Source organism: Pseudophryne corroboree, chromosome 2 (assembly GCF_028390025.1).
Source record: "Pseudophryne corroboree isolate aPseCor3 chromosome 2, aPseCor3.hap2, whole genome shotgun sequence".
Lineage (NCBI taxonomy): Eukaryota > Metazoa > Chordata > Amphibia > Anura > Myobatrachidae > Pseudophryne > Pseudophryne corroboree.
This window is the reverse complement of record NC_086445.1, coordinates 157,188,642-157,210,396: the sequence shown is the minus strand read 5'-3', so window position 1 is coordinate 157,210,396 and position 21,755 is coordinate 157,188,642. Positions and strand designations below refer to the sequence as shown.

The following is a 21,755-nucleotide window of genomic DNA, read 5'->3' as shown; positions in this document are numbered from 1 at the left end:
GACCAAACATACTGTTTAAACTGTGAAATTAGTAGCACTGCTATACCTAGAACTGCACCAGGACTTCCTAAGGCTCTTTTATGAATGTAGTGCGATTTAGAAACTATCCCAGGGTAGGACTGTACTGTATGTTGTTTGCTATGGTATCTGTAGAATATACATATACGTTGACTATTAATATTTTGATCAGAGGCAAAGGCGGATTCCATTGTACAAATGCTACTACCTGAAATAAGTATTATTTTAAAGAAGAGATTTCTGTCGGTGATCACACACCTGGAACAAAGGAGTGGAGTCAACTTTAAATCCGTCTGATCCAGGCTGCCTGACTAGAGGTAATGCCTCGGGAACATCTGCCGCCAGCTTGGCATTGAATATGATGCTGCCAAATTTATCAGCTTGAGTTTCCGGCTGTGCTTTGTCCTGCAGGCAGATTAGATGAATACAGATAAAGAAAAATCTATTACAACACTACTATAAGTAATACCCCTTTCACACCGCACATACAACCCGGTATCGACCTGGTATATTGCTTGGTGGACGCGGGTCGCTGTGCGGTGTGAAAGGGGTCACTGATGAATTCACGGGTCGCCTGACCTGGTATTTCAACCTGGGAATAAAGAATGGTTATTCCCGGGTTATTACCGTATCAGGTGCAGTGTGAATGGGTTGCCGGGTCAATGCAACCCAGGACCCGTTCACAGTACATGCAGAGGCGGCATGGAGACGATTTAATCTCCCAGCGCCGCCTCCGCCCCTGATATGGCCGCGGTCCCCGCCCTGATGGTAACCCAACCCGGCATATTGCTGGGTCGGGAAGCCAGAGTGTAAGGGTCCAATGCCGGGTCGCACCTGGGAAGGGCCCGTTTCCAATTCCCGAGTGCGAACCGGCATTGCAATGTGAAAGGGGTATAAGTAAGTCAGCAGCCATAAGATAAAATATAACAAAGTTATAAAACATGCTAACAAATATAATCTGGAACATAATACATTTGTACTGAAACATGATGAATTTGAATGCATACTTGCTTACTCTCCTGGACTATACTGACACTCCCGGGAGAATAGACCTCCCTTCCCCTCCCTTCCCCTCCCTTGTATTAGCTATTGACATTTTGGCAAGTTATACTGACTTTAAGAACGCATGTTAAATGCATTAAATGAATTCTGTGGACACAAAACATTACAAAGAACAGTACAGGTTGAGTATCCCATATCCAAATATTCCGAAATACGGAATATTCCGAAATACGGACTTTTTTGAGTGAGAGTGAGATAGTGAAACCTTTGTTTTTTGGTGGCTCAATGTACACAAACTTTGTTTAATACACAAAGTTATTAAAAATATTGTATTAAATGACCTTCAGGCTGTGTGTATAAGGTGTATATGAAACATAAATGAATTGTGTGAATGTAGACACAGTTTGTTTAATGCACAAAGTTATAAAAAATATTGGCTAAAATTACCGTCAGGCTGTGTGTATAAGGTGTATATGTAACATAAATGCATTCTGTGCTTAGATATAGGTCCCATCACCATGATATCTCATTATGGTATGCAATTATTCCAAAATACGGAAAAATCCCATATCCAAAATACCTCTGGTCCCAAGTATTTTGGATAAGGGAGACTCAACCTGTATCAGATTGAAGTTTCTCAAACTCATAATAATGCATATTGACTGGCAAAGGCAGAAATTGCTGCATAACGAATAAGAATACCTATTCACATTTTATTAATCAAGAGCATTTAAGCTTTTTCTTGTTTACCAATAATATTGGGTTCTGCCAATATATATTTCTTTTTTATGTTTTTATTATACAAATACTTTATTACATTGGTTCCCAAACCTTTTGATGTTGTGACACATCTGAGACACACACTGCTATTTTTTTTCTGACACACCATTATTAAAATATTGTAATAAATATAACCAGTATAATTAATAAATATGGGATTAATTTAAAACCAAAATGAAGAAGAGCTGTTTTGATTTATTCACAATTAGCGTGTAATTCATGCAGTATACATTTTCAGCTTACCTTAACAGTTTTCCCTTCCACTAATTTTTCGTTTTTACATTTTGTGAAATATCTAGCATGTTATAAATGATGCACAAATATGTGAAGACATACTGTACTTACTGCTTTATCATATATTTATTTTAATCTGTATTTACTGTCTAAATACTGTAATAGCACTGTGGTAGTCAGGGCCGGTTCTATCCCTTGTGGCGCTCTGGGCGAAAATAGGGGCATGGCTTCATACAGGGGCGTGGTCAGTTATGCCCCCTGTAGAGTTGTGCCCCCATTTGTGACCCCTGTAGAGTTGTGCCCCCGTTTGTGCCCCCAGTTGAGTAGCGCCGCTTACAAAAAAAAATAAAAAAATCTTACTATCCCCGCTACTGATTCCCGACCGCTGCTGACCTCCGCCGGCGCCGCTCCTCGGATCTATGGCAGAGACATCATGACGTCTCTCCCATAGCACAGCATAGACACTAGAGGTCAATTATGACCCCTAGTGTCTATGTGCCAGTCCCACAATGCTGTGTGGTGCGCGATGACGTCATCGCACACCGCACAGCAAAGGTCCTCTCCACGAAGGGAAACTAGACGGGTAGCGTCTAGTTTCCTTCACAGTACTGCACAGCACCGGGGGGCACTAACCAACAGTAGCGGATCTTGCCATGGCGGCGGAGCCCTCCGGAAGGCAGAGCCCCGGGCAAAAATCCCTTGTGCCCGTAGCAAGATCCGCTACTGGTGGTAGTAGTAGTAGCAACCTAAAATATATTCTATTGTACAAGAAACATCAAACAACAAAACAATTATACACAAGACATTAAACCTACCAAAATTTTGAATTGGTACAGGAGAGATGTTGAATCAGCCAAGCAGCCATATTCATAGCCTGATGGATTATATTTTGGGACATACCCATCTGCTCCAGTGCAAAGGAAAACTTTCTCAATGCTACAGTAAAAAGAATTACCCAGGTTCTGTACAGGGTCCACCATGACACGACCATAGATGGTGTCACCTGGGAAAAAATACAGTTGGTTAAAACACAAGTATAAAATATGCACACTTGCTTTTACTGTTATATTTAGCGTTGTATACTGCGCCACCAAAACATTTATTCAAAACCTGTGTTATGCACCTTAGCAAGTTAGCCCAGTTAATATGCCTCACAGAGGTTGCAGATTATTGCCAGCAAATGGATACCTAGCTTTAAGCATAAAACAGTCTCACAGGTGTTACTAACTAATCTGCCAATGCATGAAGACACATCCCCTGGTGTTTATAGTGAGATTTCTCTTAGCAGACAGTGATAGGTGATTATTCTGTGATATTCCTCAGAGCACAGCTTGTAATGATCTGAACTTGACTCTGGTTTTTTCACCTCCAGCTCTTTCCTGACAACTGTCCTGCCTGCTCCCTACTTTTTATTACCATGTACCAACCAGTTTACTATGTGACCTTCCTTTGCTTATCTCCTTGGCTGCGCGCTTAAGCACCACTGTGTACCAAATACTGGACTGACATTTGGAATACATTTCCATCTGGTTCCTGGTTGCTATCATTGATTTCCCAGCAGAGCCGGATTATAGGAGGGGCAACAGGGGAGGTCATTCCGGGCCCCCCACACTTTAGGGGCCGCAACACAGTGCAGGGGATGCGGCTGCTATGAGACCTGTGATGACTGTAGGACCTTCCGCTCCCCTGCACCCAGTCACGCTGCTGCAGAATGCTATTCTGATGAGACAGCTGTGGGAGGAGACATGGGCGTCCCAGCAGGGTTGGCAGCACCGCAGCAGATGATTCCTGGAAGGGTCTGATCTCCCCTCTCCTGGCAGGGACCCCGTGAGCATGTATTTTCCTGTTTGGCACCGGTGCAGGGGGCTGCTGTCTGTATGTGCTGCAGGGAGTGTGTGTGTGTGGGTGTGTGTGTGTGGGGGGGGGTACCGCCCGCCGCAGCTTCTGCTGTTCTGTGGAGGCAGGGAGAAGGACGGTTCGGCTGCCATGCTGTCTGGTGCAAGTGAGGGGGTGCCGGCCGCGGCTGCCCTGTGGGTGGGGGTTTATGCTGGCTTTCTGAGGGGGACGGGGGGCAGCAGGGTAGAGGGTGTGCTGGATGCTGCTGCAGTGTACTGGATGAGGATGGGGATTGGCGTGCTATGCATGAACATTCTATATGCTGGTGGGGTCTAGGGCGGTACATTACAGGCTACCTGTGCTCTGTGCCCTCCACATATATATTTTTATATATCTATATATCTATATTGGTGGGAGGGGGCCTGGACTGCACACCCTAGCTTCTTATAATGGGATGTGCTACCTTGCTGGGACTTAGTACTAAAATATAGGAACAAGAGCGCAGGTGCAACATACACCATTAAAATTATAACAACCATAATATCCGAGGTTCTTGGCATATATTGGTCAATTCACGGTGACCTCATCGGACAGGTTCCTAACACAACCTCGGATATTATGGTTGTTATAATTTTAATGGTGTTTGGTGCACCTGCGCTCTTGTTCCTATATCTATCTATCTATCTATCTATCTATCTATCTATCTATCTATCTATCTATCTATCTATCCATTCCTCCTAGCCTCATATGTCTATGCTGTACATACTTATGTATATACACACTTATACTGTATATGTGTGTGTATTTATCTACTGTATGTATACTGTACATATATTTATTTTATGTGTTTTTATACGTGTGTATGTGTGTGTATGTGTGTGTGTGTGTGTTACCACAAGGGCAAAGAAGTATCGGTTTTGCGCATGGTGTGTGTGCGTATGCTCAGGGGTGTTTGTCATTGCCCCTGGGCCCTCACAAGCCTCAATCTGGCCCTGTTTCCCAGACATCTAACCATTGCCTGGTTATTTGGACTTCACCTGCTTCAATCCTTGTCTGCTGTTTCTGCTAAGCTGTGTACTGATTATTTGATTGCTACTATGAATCTGGTGGCATGAAACTACAAGACAGCACAGCAATACTTAAAGAGATATGTACATTTCCGTAGCTGCTCACCATACGCGCTGTGCTGAGCGGGGGGAGAGATGTGTGCTGAGCGGTTCGCTCAGCACACATCTCTCCCCACATCTGCCGGTGAGTACTGGCCTTAAATCTAAGAATATTCAAAGCAGTATTTGACCTCACCATGGAGGGACTTAGGGCCCGTTTCAGACCCGACTGCTGATGTGCGTTTTCGCACAACGGCCGATCAGTGATTAACTGCGCATGCATATGCACCGCGTCGGCAAACAACACGCATCCTCGGTCAGCGACAGGCTGGTGCGAAAATTCGAATTGCACAGCCATTCACATGCTGACTGACAGGCTGTTTATGGGTGGTAACTGACCATTTTCTGGGAGTGTCAGGAAAAATGCAGGCGTTCCCAAGCGTTTTCAGGGAGGGTGTCTGATGTCAGCTCCAGTCCAGATCAGCCTGTTCTGATTGCACTGTAGGCAGAGGTGGATTGGCCATAGGTCCTACAGGGAAGATTCCCGGTGGGCCGGCGCACCCATGGGGCCTGTTTTGTTTGAGGACATGTGGTCCTATTTATAGACATAATGAATAAGATGCCAAACAATTTGCATATATGAAAATGACTTTGCCACTTAGCCTGTGAATGCAGATGATCTAGTGTATGCTCTGACTGCCTGCTTGGCTGACATATAAGATTGAGTGAATAGTGATTGGTACACGGTTGGTGTAATAAGCAAGAAAATATATCTTTCTAAAGAATTATATAGTTTCTTAAATTCTAAAGGTGTATCATATAATGTGCCTTAATATTTAATTTTATTTCTTTTTAACTTCCCCCTTGATGCTGGACATGCCCACTACCTGGAAAGTCTTGGGGGGAGGGTGCTGCTGCCATGGCCCATGGCTAGACCTTACACCTCTGGTGCTGCCCAAGTGGGGCCACTAGTACAATTTTTTCCAGGGCCGCTTTTTGTTCCCAATCCGCCCCTGACTGTAGGAGTAAGTCCTGGGCTGTGCAGAGACTGCACACACTGGTAAAAACCATTCACTGGTGAGTGAGGTGCGAACAGATTTGCAGCTGTCCGCTGACAGGGATTTTTAGCTGCTCAGTGTACACGTGATCGCACAATTGCACAGCAAATATACACTGCCCTTGGGCAGCAACTATCTAATCGCAGGACTACAATTTTACCAGCCTAGCGATCAGGTCTGAATCACCCCCTTCGATCACAGTGGAGCAGGTTGTTCCTTATAATACAGAAAAATAAAATTATTTATCTTGGACCCGACATCAGGAAAGACCAAAAATAAAGAAAATAAATAATTGGGGCTGCAGGTACAGTAAAAGTTAATAGAAACTGCGGCTGGATTTTTATGCTCAGTGTGGTACAGCCAGCCTGGAATCTCAGTTATTGCTCATGTAATATGGTGGAATAAAAACAGATAACGGACAAGAGTGCAATGATGATACCTTCTGTAAAAGCTATGTCGCTCTCTTGTCCAAATCCCATTGAACCATCAGACAACCACAGAGATTTTTTAGATAGAAGTAGCATCTGGGTATTCAGACTAAACTCTGTAGCTACTGGGTCGCTGACCTGTTAAGAAGAATGAGGTAAATGAGTCATCTGAACAGAACAGTCAGCACAGTTACACATATGATAGGAGCAATATATGGTAGAATTATGGTATAATGGGGTTGATGTGTCAAGAACATGAAGAGTGGAGAAGTAGGCCAGTGGAGAAATACTGCTTAGCAACCAATAGGCTTGTTCTCATGACTTTATAGAATGTACCCGATAAATGCTACCTTGGAGCTGATTCGTTGCTATGGGCAACTTCTCCAGTGGTCCACTTCTTCCATATTTTCTCTGCTGGATACATCAACTCTGATGTTACCTAAGCAAAAGTAAACTCTGCACAGTGTATTGCAAATTGTGTTTTGATATAGTCCTATTTTGTATATAAGTAATTCATATAGAGCACCCACACTTCTTCTTACATTTTGTTTAATATTGTTTAATATGACATTTTATTATTATTAATTTAGTCTTTTTATTTAATTTTTTGTTAATAGTATGTGCAACACATGTACTAAGCCTTCGAGAGATAAAGCACCAGCCAAGCAGCTCCCAGCTGTCACTTTTCAAACACAGTCTGTAAGATGACAGTTATGAGCTGATTGGCTGGTACTTTATTTCTCTCTACGATATCACTCTCCAAGGCTTAGTACATAAGCACCAATGTGTTTTACATCTATTTTTTTGTTCCATTTGGCCTCAAAATGTAGGGGTAGGTTTACTAAAGTGGTGGTGTTGCCCATAGCAACCAATCAAATCATGTCTATCATTTTCTAGTAAGCAACAGAGAAATAATGACTAGAATCTGATTGGTTGCAATGGGCGACACCTCCACTTTCATTTTTAGAAGCCTCAGTAAATCTACCCCTAAGTATTGCTAAACCATTCCTGGATCTCCAATGTCAATATCCTGATTTGTGGCTTTATGATCCAATAAGGTCCCATGAATGTGATCTACCAGAGACTGTGTACACATAGTGATTGAGATTATTGCATATTTGTGTCTTTCAGGCAGTAACATTTACAGTTCAGTAGTTCTTGGCAATCATTAGTTAGCAGTGAGGTAAATAATTCATTTTGACAGTGCGGTCCAGGAAATTTTGGGATAGATGAATTTTTGAATAAATATTTACAATAAATGTATTTTTTTTATTCTACAAACCCCTGTATGCAGTATACATTTTACAACAGAGTTCATTATTTTCTGTTACTGAAATATAGTAGGATTACATTTATACTTGGCTTTAAAGTTTGTCATACCTGTTGGAATCTGATGTCAACATCAAAGGTAATTGGCTCCCGAGGGTTACAGACAGTTGGGAAACTGTATTCCTGGTAGGGAGCGGTAGTGCAAGGTATGAGTTTAACCGTGTAAGTTCCAGAGTAGTCCCGCACCTGGTAAATAAATCATCAACAAGCTGATTACATGACATTGTCTGGACATCTGATTGTGTTTCATACAGGCTCAGTCTAATAAGTAATATGAAAATGATAAATACAACCTTCTAGCTTAATTGTTCACATACAGATATACCTGGAATGTATCTTACACTAACAATGGTGCTGTCATTGCCTTAAGTTCAGTTTCCTTAAAGACTAGATAAATCCCAAAAGTAATATACAGTACTCATATATGATACATAAATTTATGGGCTGATTCTGAGTCGCACGCAAAGTGGCTGTAGATGTGAGCAGTAGCGGAAGCCTGATTTACTACCTTATGCTAAAGCGAGAAGCCGTAGGGTTTATGCATCTGTAAGCGGGAAGCTGCGCCGCTGACTGATCTTACACCAATCTCTGCAACCGTCATTATTAGTTTCTGCACGTGCACCTATCCTATGCTAGATACAAGAGATCCATCAGACACAGGCTTCCCTTCCCCATACACACGAATAGCACGGAGCTTTACAAATATGCCCATGGGGATCCAGACTAAAGGTCGACAAAGTCTAGGTCGACAGTCACTTGACAAAATGTTGATGTGGACAAAAGGTTGACCTATGAAAAATTAACACTAGAAAAGGTCAACAGGTTCAAATGGTCGACATGACAATGGTCAACACTTTTTTTGTTTTTTTAATCTTTTGGGACTTTTTCCATCCTTGACTATCCATGTCACAAATCATAACCTTTAGTAACCTTGTATCGAGCGAAACAGAGCGAGACACCGTGCCAAAAGCGTGGCGAGCGTAGCGAGCCCGCGAGAGGAGGAATTTGTACAAACAGTGGTCCCAGATGGAAAAATTATCCACACTAACCCCAAAAATGCAAAAAAGGTGTGTCGACCATTGCCATGTTTACATTTTGATCCCATCAACCTTATGTCCATGTTGACCCTGTCCTGTGTCAACCTTTCATATGGGGTCAACCTAATGACTGTTGACCTAGACATTGTAGATCTTGTATACCACACCCATGCCCCTCACAAAAAAACAACTTGGTTCCGTGCACTTGCATTGTTGCTGCCCAGTTGCTATCACAAAATGTCCAATGATACGGAGAGAGAGATCCGGCCAAGTTCTGTCCAGCTCAGAACAGAGTGGACATACACACAAATTAATAAATTGGCATCTGCCCATGTGCTGTATGCAAACACTTGAGATCTGTCAGACTCAGAATCAGGTTCTTTATACACTGGTTCTGAATTACATTTAGGAGCACATAAAAAAGGAGCAAAAAAGGGGCAACATAACAAACTAAATAAATACATTTGCACCCCTTCCAATTCAACATGGTATGCAAATTTTGATTTGCTCCTAACTCTGAATCAAGCCTAAAGTGTTCAGTTCCATTCATCTTTCCATTCCAGCCTTCATTTTTTTTTTTGTTGAATAGAGTATTTTTATTCCACGCAATAGTTAACGATACAGACATTTCAGTGTATGCTGGGGGACACAATTGGCAGTATACAATATACCTCTCCAATTAAGATATATACATAATAATCATTCCATGAAGATACAGTTCCAGTTATTTTCAACCCACAGTATACAGATTTTCTGAAATCCGTAAGCAGATCATATTCCACATACTTAACATTTTCAGTTTTCTCCCCGATAATATTTTAGTAAACACCCCAACTAGATGGGCCAGATATAGCCCACTACCCCCCTGAGAAAAACAAAACAAAAAACAACAACAAACAAACAAAAAACCTAAATAAGCAACACAAACCCATCAAGCCTAGGCTTACACAATTGTGCGATGTGAGGTACAATAACAATATAAATAGAATAAGGGAGAGAAAAGACCGGCTCGGTGCCACGAGGCCCAGAGAACGCACCCCCGGCAGGGCTAATATGCCTTAAATCTGAAGGGCAAGGGATGAGTATGTAGAGTTGATCCAAGGGGACCATATTTTCTCAGACTTGGTAAGGGCATTATTTTTCATGTATATATAGTGGTCCTTCAATACGGTGTCATTCACCAGAGATTTAAATGTGGATACCGTAGGAGAGTGCGGAGCCATCCATGTCCGCGTAATACACACCTTGGCAAGGGCACACATACTACGGGCATACATGCCCTCTCGCCCAGACCCAGAGTCAGGTCCGCCCGCCCCCAAAATACAAAATCTCGAAGTCAGCATATCTCTCGATATCCCCGTATGTTCCAGAATCGACCCGACCCCCGCCCAAAACGCCTGCAAGGATGGACATTCCCACACAAGGTGCCAGAAGGATCCTGCAGCAGCCCCGCATTTGGGACAACTGGCAACACCCCCAGCCCCTAATCTGGTCAGTCTATTTGGCGTCATATATGATCTATGCAGAATAAAGAGTTGTATCTGTTGGAACCGTAGTGATTCGGCGACCTGGCTCGAGTTACCCAGCGCAACCTACCAATCCTCCACATCTATGGGGCCCAAGTCGTGCTCCCAGCGCTCCCGAAGGTTCAAGAGCGGGTCTGCATGAATTATTGTAAGAAGGTACGAGTAAGTGAAGGAGATCACCTTGACTCGACCCAGTGACTGCAAAAAGGTCTTTATGGGGAAGGGGAGGAGCACCGGGGGGGGGAGTCCCCGAACTGCGACTGCAAGGCGTGCCTGAGCTGTAAAAATCTATAAAAGTAAGAGTTCGGGAGGCCAAACTCCTCCTTTAGTTGCTGAAAAGATTTCATTACGCCAGCGCTATACAGTTGGGATATAGAATTTATGGAATACGGGCCCCACACCGCCCCACCCTCCAGAGACCCCAGCTCATGGAGTGATGTAGAGTGCCAAAGGGGAGTATCTGGGTCCATACTATCATACCCAAGCAGACCCTTCATAGCTATCCAGATTTTCATGGCCTGGAACACAATCGGAGGCGAGAATCTGGAAACACTCCCTCCCACTAGAACCTGCACCGGGGAGAGATCCGGATAATAACACCCAAGAAACGCCAAGTATAAACCAGCATCCTCCCCTCCTCGGAGCCAAATACCGATATGTGACAACTGGGCCACATAGTAATATAGTTGGAAGTGAGGCAAGGCCAAGCCACCATCAACTTTTTGTTTGGTAAGGGTATTTAATTTTATTCTGGGCCTTTTATTGTCCCAGATCATAGACGTTAATATACTATTTAATTTCTTAAAGAAGGCCGGAAAGATGTACACAGGGGACTGCAAGAGTACATACAATAGTTTGGGCAAAACTACCATCTTAATGAGGCTAACCCTACCCGTCATTGTCAGCGGGAGTTTACACTAAGCTCTTGACTTGCGTACTATGAACTGTACGAGTGGGTCAAGATTCAAGGGTATAAAGTCTGAGGGGTCGTTAGTAACCTGGATTCCAAGGTACTTAAACTGGCTTGTCCAGCATAGTGGCATGGAGAGCTTCGGGCCTTGGGAGGAGAACCCATAATGGGCATTATAGACGATTTGGACCAGTTTATGCGGAGACCAGAAAAATCACCAAATTTCTCTATGACCTGCAACACAATAGGCATATCCACAACATAATCGTGGAGGAATAACAAAAGATCATCCGCATAAAGGGCTATTTTGTCCGTGCAGGGGCCCGTGTCTACTCCCCCAATGTCCGGGTGCGACCTAACCAAGCAAACCAGAGGTTCGATGGCTATGGCAAACAAGGCAGGGGAAAGGGTGCAACTTTGTCTGGTGCCTCGCGACAAAGAAAAGGGGGAAGAAATGTAGCCGTTGACCGAGATCCTGGCGCGCAGACTTTAATATAGCAGTTTGATCCATCGTATAAAATTAGGGCCGAAGCCCATACATTTTATGACTCCCCACAGGTAGGACCATTCGACGCTGTCGAATGCCTTTGCTTCATCCAATGAAACCACTACTGCGTCCGAGGGGAAGTCGTGAGGAGCCTGCAAAATAGTGTATAGCCTGCACAAGTTAATGGATGTGGATTTCTCCGGCATGAAGCCGGATTGATCCGGATGTATTATAGATTTAATGACTAGGTTGAGCCGGACCGCTAGGGTCTTCGCCAGGATATTGGCATCGGTAGGGATAAGTGAGATCGGCCTGTAGGACTCCTAGAGTGTGGGATCCTTACCGGGCTTTGGGAGTACTATAATAATGGCCTCGGACATTGAGGGAGGAAGTTGATTAATGGTAAATATATCAGCGTACATCTCATGCAACTTAGAGCCAAAGAACTGTATGTACTGTTTATACAGCTCAGTGGGAATACCGTAGCTTCCTGGGGACTTGCCATTGGGAGACATCTCCACCGCCGCTGTTACCTCCTCCAAAGTCAAGGGCGCGTCCAGAACGTCTCTAGCCTCGGGGAAAAGTTTGGGAAGGGGAATATAGGTCAGATACCTGTCTAAGTCCTCCATGGAGCACGTCAGCTGAGTGTCATAAACCTCTTTAAAGTGTGAAAGGAACAGTTGCGCAATGTCAGGGGTGTTATTTACCGTGGAGCCGTCTGGACCAGACATCTGCACTATCGTAGTCCCAGGACGGTCATAATGCACCAAATGGGCCAGTAAGCTACCCGGCCTGTCCGCCTCCATGTGGATGTTAGTGGCCCTAAAAAACAGGGAGCGTGCATTTTTATCCGAGAGGTGAGCTAACCAAGCCTCCTGAGCTACCAGCCAACGAGCCTTTAACGCAGAGGTGCCCTCAGCCAAATAGCGGGTCTCTAGGTCCCTGCATTCATCTTCAAGCTGCCTCTCCGTCGCCCTACACGCCATCTTGCGGGCAGCAATTTTGCCAATCAGTGTACCGCGTAAATAAGCTTTGAACGTATCCCACACAACCGGTGCCGGGGCAGAGCCCACATTATCCGCATAAAACCCCTCCCACTTGGACGTTAAATCCAGACATTCTCCCAGCTGGGCCAACCAGGACGGATGCAACCTCCAATATGACTGTCCCCTCCGGCACTCCCCATCCAGAGACAGCAGCAGGGGTGAATGATCAGACACGTGCCTCGTAATGAACATCGGTTATACTAGGTAAGAGCTCTGGTGAGACCAGGGCCAGGTCAATTCTGGAGAAGGAGCCGTACGTACTGGAGAAGCATGAGTATTGCTGAAGCGTAAGGTACCGAGCCCTCCAGACATCCACCCATTGCATACTATGTAAAAAACCTGCAAACTTAGAGTTAGTTGTAGACGGGCCACCCCCCGCCCCCGAGTCCTGAGAAGACCTCCATCTGTCCATAGAGACATCCAACACATTATTAAAGTCCCCCAGACAAATGACAGGGGTATGAGGGGAAGCAGCAATAAATGAGGCGGCCCTCTGTAGGACATCATACGAGAACGGGGGAGGAACATACACAGACAATAGGAAGAAATTACGGGAGTTTAATTTACATTCTAGGAACACAAACCTACCATATGGGTCCGTATTTACCTTGATCAACTCAAACTGTACAGTCTTTTTTATCATGACCGACACCCCTCGGGAAGAGGAGGAGTGAGAGGAATGATATGCCCACCCCACCCAAGGCCTGCGGAGCGACAGCAGTCTATTTCCCTCTAAATGAGTTTCACTCAGGCAAATAATGTCCGGGCCATACTTCCTAATCATTTTAAATACGAGGGATCGCTTTACTTTATTATTAATGCCCCGGACATTCCACGCAAAGATTTTTAAGGCAGACATGGCAACCAGTGTACCGTCCTGGATGCGTCACTCATAGCTCCCACAATGCGAATGAGAAGTCCCATTATCAACGTTATTCGGGCGTCCACCTGCCCGTACAGCGCTCCACCCTTGAAACCATGTTGTCCGCAGGCCCCGGGCCCCGAGCCAAACCCCCCTAAATAGCACAACATCACCTCGCAATTTACCAAATAAATGTATAGAAGCCATAAAATTAAAAAAAGAAACGAAAAAATAACAGAAACAAATAACAGTCCCAGAACATCCCCCCTCCCCGTATACCTCCCCGAACTGTGGCATACACATATCCCTAACAGAACTCTATCCCTGGAGATCCGACAGCCTACGGCAGTGCTATGCGCGGCATACAGATCCACAAAACCCCCAATACCAAAACTTATGCGTATATAACACTACACAGTAAAGTCCAGAACCACTAAAACATAAGGAAGCTCCCCGGACTTATACTTGCATACTGCAGGCCCATGCGGAAAGGAAACTGGGTGTCAGTCCGGAGCCAGCTGGCGGACACCTGGAGCGTATCTGTCCAGCCAGGCCGCCGCTCCCCTCGGAGAGTTGAAGAACTTGGTTTCCCCATCCGCCACCACACGCAGCCTAGAGGGGAATAGCATTGAATAGGAGAGATTCAGATCGCGAAGACGCCACTTAATGGGCATAAACTGAGCCCGGTCTTTTTGGACGTCCGCTGCAAAGTCCGGAAATGCCGACACTCGGACACCGTTCTGAAGGAGGGGGCCCTTCGCACGGCCCAGGCGCAAGACAGAGTCCCGATCTTTATAGTGCAAAAATTTGGCAATAAATGTCCATGGTGGGGCACCTGGGGGCAGAGGCCTGAATGGTACCCGGTGAGCCCGCTCCACTGCAAACTGGGATGTAAAGGATTCAGGGCCATACGCCTCTTTCAGCCATGACTCCAGGAATTCCTCAGGATATGCCCCTTCCTCCTTTTCTGGTAGGCCCACGAATCTCACATTACTTCTGCGAAGTCGGCCCTCCATATCCAGGAGTTTAGTTTGCAGCGTCGAGACTTGCTGTGTAACCGCAGATACAGACCGCTGCAGAGGGCCGCTGAAGTCCTCTAGATTAGAGACCCGCGTCTCGGTTTCACCCACTCTCTCCCGGACTCGCTGGACGTCCTGGCGCAACAATGATAAATCGCACTACACCTTCTCCATTTTGTCCGACAGGCGTTGTTCGCTGGCCGCTATGGCCTCCAGGACTTGTTGAATGGAAGGAGCAGATGGCTGCATGTTTGCACCCGAGTCGGCCCCGGCCGGGGAGTCGGTCCGGTAGGAGGGGAGGGCTTAGGAGATGATTGCGTCGGCTGGGTAGCAGGCTGGTGGGCAAACTTCTCCAATTTAGCCGCGGCCGCGCTCTGGCCGCCCCTCACCATAGTATCAAGGCCCAAGCTGCGCTCAAAGTCCTAATATTCAGTGGCAGGGAGTACAGTAGAGGATGATAAATGCAATATCAGCTGCACTCCAGGGCCCAGATCATCCAGCAGTAATACAGAAAGGGGATGGGGGACCAGCAGGCCTCAGTGGAATAATAAGAATTTACTTACCGATAATTCTATTTCTCGGAGTCCGTAGTGGATGCTGGGGTTCCTGAAAGGACCATGGGGAAATAGCGGCTCCGCAGGAGACAGGGCACAAAAAGTAAAGCTTTAGGATCAGGTGGTGTGCACTGGCTCCTCCCCCTATGACCCTCCTCCAAGCCAGTTAGGTACTGTGCCCGGACGAGCGTACACAATAAGGGAGGAATTTTGAATCCCGGGTAAGACTCATACCAGCCACACCAATCACACCGTACAACTTGTGATCTAAACCCAGTTAACAGTATGATAACAGCGGAGCCTCTGAAAAGATGGCTCACAACAATAATAACCCGATTTTTGTAACTATGTACAAGTATTGCAGATAATCCGCACTTGGGATGGGCGCCCAGCATCCACTACGGACTCCGAGAAATAGAATTATCGGTAAGTAAATTCTTATTTTCTCTATCGTCCTAGTGGATGCTGGGGTTCCTGAAAGGACCATGGGGATTATACCAAAGCTCCCAAACGGGCGGGAGAGTGCGGATGACTCTGCAGCACCGAATGAGAGAACTCCAGGTCCTCTTTTGCCAGGATATCAAATTTGTAGAATTTTACAAACGTGTTCTCCCCTGACCACGTAGCTGCTCGGCAGAGTTGTAATGCCGAGACCTCTCGGGCAGCCGCCCAAGATGAGCCCACCTTCCTTGTGGAATGGGCCTTAACCGATTTAGACTGTGGCAGGCCTGCCTCAGAATGTGCAAGTTGAATTGTGTTACAAATCCAACGAGCAATCGACTGCTTAGAAGCAGGCGCACCCAACTTGTTGGGTGCATACAGTATAAACAGCGAGTCAGATTTTCTGACTCCAGCTGTCCTGGAACATATTTTCAGGGCCCTGACAACTTCTAGCAACTTGGAGTCCTCCAAGTCCCTAGTAGGTGCAAGGCACCACAATAAGCTGGTTCAGGTGAAACACTGACACCACCTTAGGGAGAGAACTGGGGACGAGTCCGCAGCTCTGCCCTGTCCGAATGGACAAACAGATATGGGCTTTTTTGAGAAAAAACCACCAATTTGACACTCGCCTGGTCCAGGCCAGGGCCAAGAGCATGGTCACTTTTTATGTGAGATGCTTCAAATCCACATATTTGACTGGTTTTAAACCAATGTGATTTGAGGAATCCCAGAACTACGTTGAGATCCCACAGTGCCACTGGAGGCACAAAAAAGGGGTTTGTATATGCAATACTCCCTTGACAAACTTCTGGACTTCAGGAACTGAAGCCAATTCTTTCTGGAAGAAAATTTACAGGGCCGAATTTGAACCTTAATGGACCCCAATTTGAGGCCCATAGACACTCCTGTTTGCAGGAAATGCAGGAAACGACCGAGTTGAAATTTCTTTGTGGGGCCTTCCTGGCCTCACACCACGCAACATATTTTCGCCACACGTGGTGATAATGTTGTGCGGTCACCTCCTTTCTGGCTTTGACCAGGGTAGGAATGACCTCTTCCGGAATGCCTTTTTTCCCTTAGGATCCGGCTTTCCATCGCCATGCCGACAAACGCAGCTGCGGTAAGTCTTGGAACAGACATGGTACTTGCTGAAGCAAGTCCCTTCTTAGCGGCAGAGGCCATAAGACCTCTGTAATCATCTCTTGAAGTTCCGGGTACCAAGTCCTTCTTGGCCAATCCGGAGCCATGAGTATAGTTCTTACTCCTCTACGTCTTATAATTCTCAGCACCTTAGGTATGAGAAGCAGAGGAGGGAACACATACACCGACTGGTACACCCACGGTGTTACCAGAACGTCCACATCTATTGCCTGAGGGTCTCTTGACCTGGCGCAATACCTGTCCCGTTTTTTGTTCAGACGGGACGCCATCATGTCCACCTTTGGTATTTCCCAACGGTTTACAATCATGTGGAAAAAACTTCTCAATGAAGTTTCCACTCTCCCGGGTGGAGGTCGTGCTGAGGAAGTCTGCTTCCCAGTTTCCATTCCCGGGATGAAAAACTGCTGACAGTGTTATCACATGATTTTCCGCCCAGCGAAAAATCCTTGCAGTTTCTGCCATTGCCCTCCTGCTTCTTGTGTCGCCCTGTCTGTTTACGTGGGCGACTGCCGTGATGTTTTTCCCACTGGATCAATACCGGCTGACCTTGAAGCAGAGGTCTTGCTAAGCTTAGAGCATTATAAATTTACCCTTAGCTCCAGTATATTTATGTGGAGAAAAGTCTCCATACTTGATCACACTCCCTGGAAATTTTTCCCTTGTGTGACTGCTCCCCAGCCTCTCAGGCTGGGCTCCGTGGTTACCAGCATCCAATCCTGAATGCCGAATCTGCGGCCCTCTAGAAGATGAGCACTCTATAACCACCACAGGAGAGACACCCTTGTCCTTGGATATTGGGTTATCCGCTGATGCATCTGAAGATGCGATCCGGACCATTTGTCCAGCAGATCCCACTGAAAAGTTCTTACGTGAAATCTGCCGAATGGAATTGCTTCGTAGGAAGCCACCATCTTTACCAGGACCCTTGTGCAATGATGCACTGTTTTTAGGAGGTTCCTGACTTGCTCGGATAACTCCCTGGCTTTCTCTTCCGGGAGAAACACCTTTTTCTGGACTGTGTCCAGAATCATCCCTAGGCACAGCAGACGTGTCGTCGGGATCAGCTGCGATTTTGGAATATTTAGAATCCACCCGTGCTGATTGTAGCAGTATCCGAGATAGTGCTACTCCGACCTCCAACTGTTCCCTGGACTATGCCCCTATCAGGAGATCGTCCAAGTAAGGGATAATTAAGACGCCTTTTCTTCGAAGAAGAATCATCAATTCGGCCATTACCTTGGTAAAGACCCCGGGGTGCCGTGGACAATCCAAACGGCAGCGTCTGAAACTGATAGTGACAGTTCTGCACCACGAACCTGAGGTACCCTTAGTGAGAAGGGCAAATTTGGGACATAGAGGTAAGCATCCCTGATGTCCCGGGACACTATATAGTCCCCTTCTTCCTGGTTCGTTATCACTGCTCTGAGTGACTTCATCTTAATTTGAACCTTTGTAAGTGTTCAAAAAAATTTTTTTAGAATAAGTCTCACCTAGCCTTCTGGCTTCAGTACCACAATATAGTGTGGAATAATACCCCTTTTCTGTAGTAGGAGGGGTAATTTAATTATCACCTGCTGGGAATACAGCTTGTGAATTTTTTCCCATACTACCTCCTTGTCGGAGGGAGACTTGGTAAAGCAGACTTCAGGAGCCTGCGAAGGGGAAACGTCTCGACATTCCCATCTGTACCCCCGGGATACTACTTGTAGGATCCAGGGGTCCTGTACGGTCTCAGCGCCATGCTGAGAACTTGTCAGACGCGGTGGAACGCTTCTGTTCCTGGGAATGGGCTGCCTGCTGCAGTCTTCTTCCCTTTCCTCTATCCCTGGGCAGATATGATCTTATAGGGACGAGAGGACTGAGGCTGAAAAGACGGTGTCTTTTTCTGCAGAGATGTGACTTAGGGTAAAAACCGGTGGATTTTCCAGCAGTTGCCGTGACCACCAGGTCCGATGGACCGACCCCAAACAAGTCCTCTTCCTTTATACGGCCATACTGTGCCGTTTGGAATCTGCATCACCTGACCACTGTCGTGTCCATAACATCTTCTGGCAGTTATGGACATCGCGTTTATTCATGATGCCAGAGTGCAAATATCCCTCTGTGCATCTCGCATATATAGAAATGCTCTATAGTCAATAAAATACTGTCCCTGTCAAGGGTATCAATATTTTTAGTCAGGGAATCCGACCAAGCCACCCTAGCTCTGCACATCCAGGCTGAGGCGATCGCTGGCCGCAGTATAACACCAGTATGTGTGTATATACTTTTTATTATATTTTCCAGCCTTGTCAGCTGGTCCTTGAGGACGGCCCTATCTATAGACGGTACCGCCACTTGTTTTGATAAGCGTGTGAGCGCCTTATCCACCTTAAGGGGTGTTTCCCAACGCGCCCTAACTTCTGGCGGGAAAGGGTATACCGCCCATAATTTTCTATCGGGGGGAACCCACGCATCATCACACACTTTATTTAATTTATCTGATTCAGGAAAAACTATGGTAGTTTTTTCACATCCCACATAATACCCTCTTTTGTGGTACTTGTAGTATCAGAAATACGTAACACCTCCTTCATTGCCTTTAACGTGTGGCCCTAATAAGGAATACGTTTGTTTATTCACCGTCGACACTGGATTCAGTGTCCCTGTCTGTGTCTGTGTCGACCGACTAAAGTAAACGGGCGTTTTAAAACCCTTGACGGTGTTTTTGAGACGTCTGGACCGTACTAATTGTTTGTCGGCCGTCTCATGTCGTCAACCGACTTTGCAGCGTGTTGACATTATCACGTAATTTCCTAAATAAGCCATCCATTCCGGTGTCGACTCCCTAGAGAGTGACATCACCATTACAGGCAATTGCTCCGCCTCCTCACCAACATCGTCCTCCTACCTGTCGACACACACGTACCGACACACAGCACACACACAGGGAATGCTCTGATAGAGGACAGGACCCACTAGCCCTTTGGAGAGACAGAGGGAGAGTTTGCCAGCACACACCAAAAACGCTATAATTATATAGGGACAACCTTATATAAGTGTTTTCCCTTATAGCATCTTAATATATATATAAGCATATCGCCAAATTAGTGCCCCCCCTCTCTGTTTTAACCCTGTTTCTGTAGTGCAGTGCAGGGGAGAGCCTGGGAGCCTTCCCTCCAGCCTTTCTGTGAGGGAAAATGGCGCTGTGTGCTGAGGAGATAGGCCCCGCCCCTTTTTCGGCGGCCTCGTCTCCCGCTCTTAACGGATTCTGGCAGGGGTTAAATATCTCCATATAGCCTCCGGAGGCTATATGTGAGGTATTTTTAGCCAAAATAGGTATTCATTTGCCTCCCAGGGCGCCCCCCTCCCAGCGCCCTGCACCCTCAGTGACTGCCGTGTGAAGTGTGCTGAGAGGAAAATGGCGCACAGCTGCAGTGCTGTGCGCTACCTTTAGAAGACTGAGGAGTCTTCTGCCGCCGATTCTGGACCTCTTCTTACTTCAGCATCTGCAAGGGGGCCGGCGGCAAGGCTCCGGTGACCATCCAGGCTGTACCTGTGATCGTCCCTCTGGAGCTGATGTCCAGTAGCCAAGAAGCCAATCCATCCTGCACGCAGGTGAGTTCACTTCTTCTCCCCTAAGTCCCTCGTTGCAGTGATCCTGTTGCCAGCAGGACTCACTGTAAAATAAAAAACCTAAGCTAAACTTTCCTAAGCAGCTCTTTAGGAGAGCCACCTAGATTGCACCCTTCTCGGCCGGGCACAAAAATCTAACTGGCTTGGAGGAGGGTCATAGGGGGAGGAGCCAGTGCACACCACCTGATCCTAAAGCTTTACTTTTTGTGCCCTGTCTCCTGCGGAGCCGCTATTTCCCCATGGTCCTTTCAGGAACCCCAGCATCCACTAGGACGATAGAGAAATATAGTGTAATATAGACTGGCAGTGATAGATGGGGCAGTATGATCCACCTCAGTTCCCTCAGCCCTGCACTCCCCTCAGAGACACAGCTTCTTGCAAGGAGGAAGTACACTGGAAGCTTCAGGTAAGATGGCCGCCGGGCCCACAGACTCTTCCCCCCCTCTCACTGACCTCGGGCACCAGAGGAGTTATAGTGTCCCTGTAAGGTATCCAGGGGGTACAGGAGGTGGGGCGCTGCACACCTCGGGCGCTGTGCGGTGTAATCGTCGCCGCGGGTCCGCGCCCGCGACGGCCTGGCGGAGCTCCGGAAATCGAGGCCGGGGATTCACTGGCGGCCTAGGCCCAAGTTGCGGGCGGCGGCTGGCGTGAGCTGGGAACTCCTGCAGTGATGCCCGCCGCCTTCCCAGAGCTGGTAAACGGGGTTAGAGCCAGGAAGCTGCAGTAGATAGAGCCCAGGATGGTGACAGGATATTTTGTCCAGGGAGCTCCTCAATCCTGCTGCCTACCCGCTTGCCGCCGTGGCCACGCCCCCCCAGCCTTCATTTAATAAGTCAAATTGGAGTGAAGGCTAACTCTAACCAAAATAAAACCAAGTTTATTATTATATTTCAGCATTACTGTATTATTATTTAAACTTTATGCAGTAAAATGTATTAACAATATCATACTGAAAAAGGGTTAAACAGCTCTTATTTATGTAAAAAAACAAACAAACAAACAACAGTTTATACTGTATATATCTATTTATCGACCATTAACCTTTCATACAGAAAGAGAAAATTATGTGGATGTACTCTCTATAGTACCAAACACTGCTAATCAGAATAATTATAATGAACTCTGCAATCTAACAGAGTAAAACTGAGGTGCTTGGCCCACCAACGTCCCCCCCATATATTAACATTTAATTCTGTAGGACAATGATGCAGTGAGTAAACAGTAATTGTCTTCAAAGAAGAGTGTGGAGTGCCCTCTGTTGGAAGATGCACTCCAGCGGATGCTTAGGGATATGTGAGTGTCATCC

The 21,755-nt window shown here is 46.3% G+C and overlaps 1 protein-coding gene across 1 annotated transcript in view; it reads right to left on the bottom strand.

Moving 5' to 3' along the window:
* The window catches only part of FREM2 (FRAS1 related extracellular matrix 2), a 285,338-nt gene that overhangs the window by 8,686 nt on the left and 254,897 nt on the right, over positions 1–21,755 (bottom strand). The window contains exons 20-23 of the mRNA XM_063951860.1: positions 7,843–7,977; positions 6,474–6,600; positions 2,850–3,037; positions 277–423 (exon numbers count right to left, since the gene is read on the bottom strand). Coding sequence (XP_063807930.1) covers positions 277–423; positions 2,850–3,037; positions 6,474–6,600; positions 7,843–7,977 — 597 coding nt within the window. The remainder of the gene's footprint in view (positions 1–276; positions 424–2,849; positions 3,038–6,473; positions 6,601–7,842; positions 7,978–21,755) is intronic.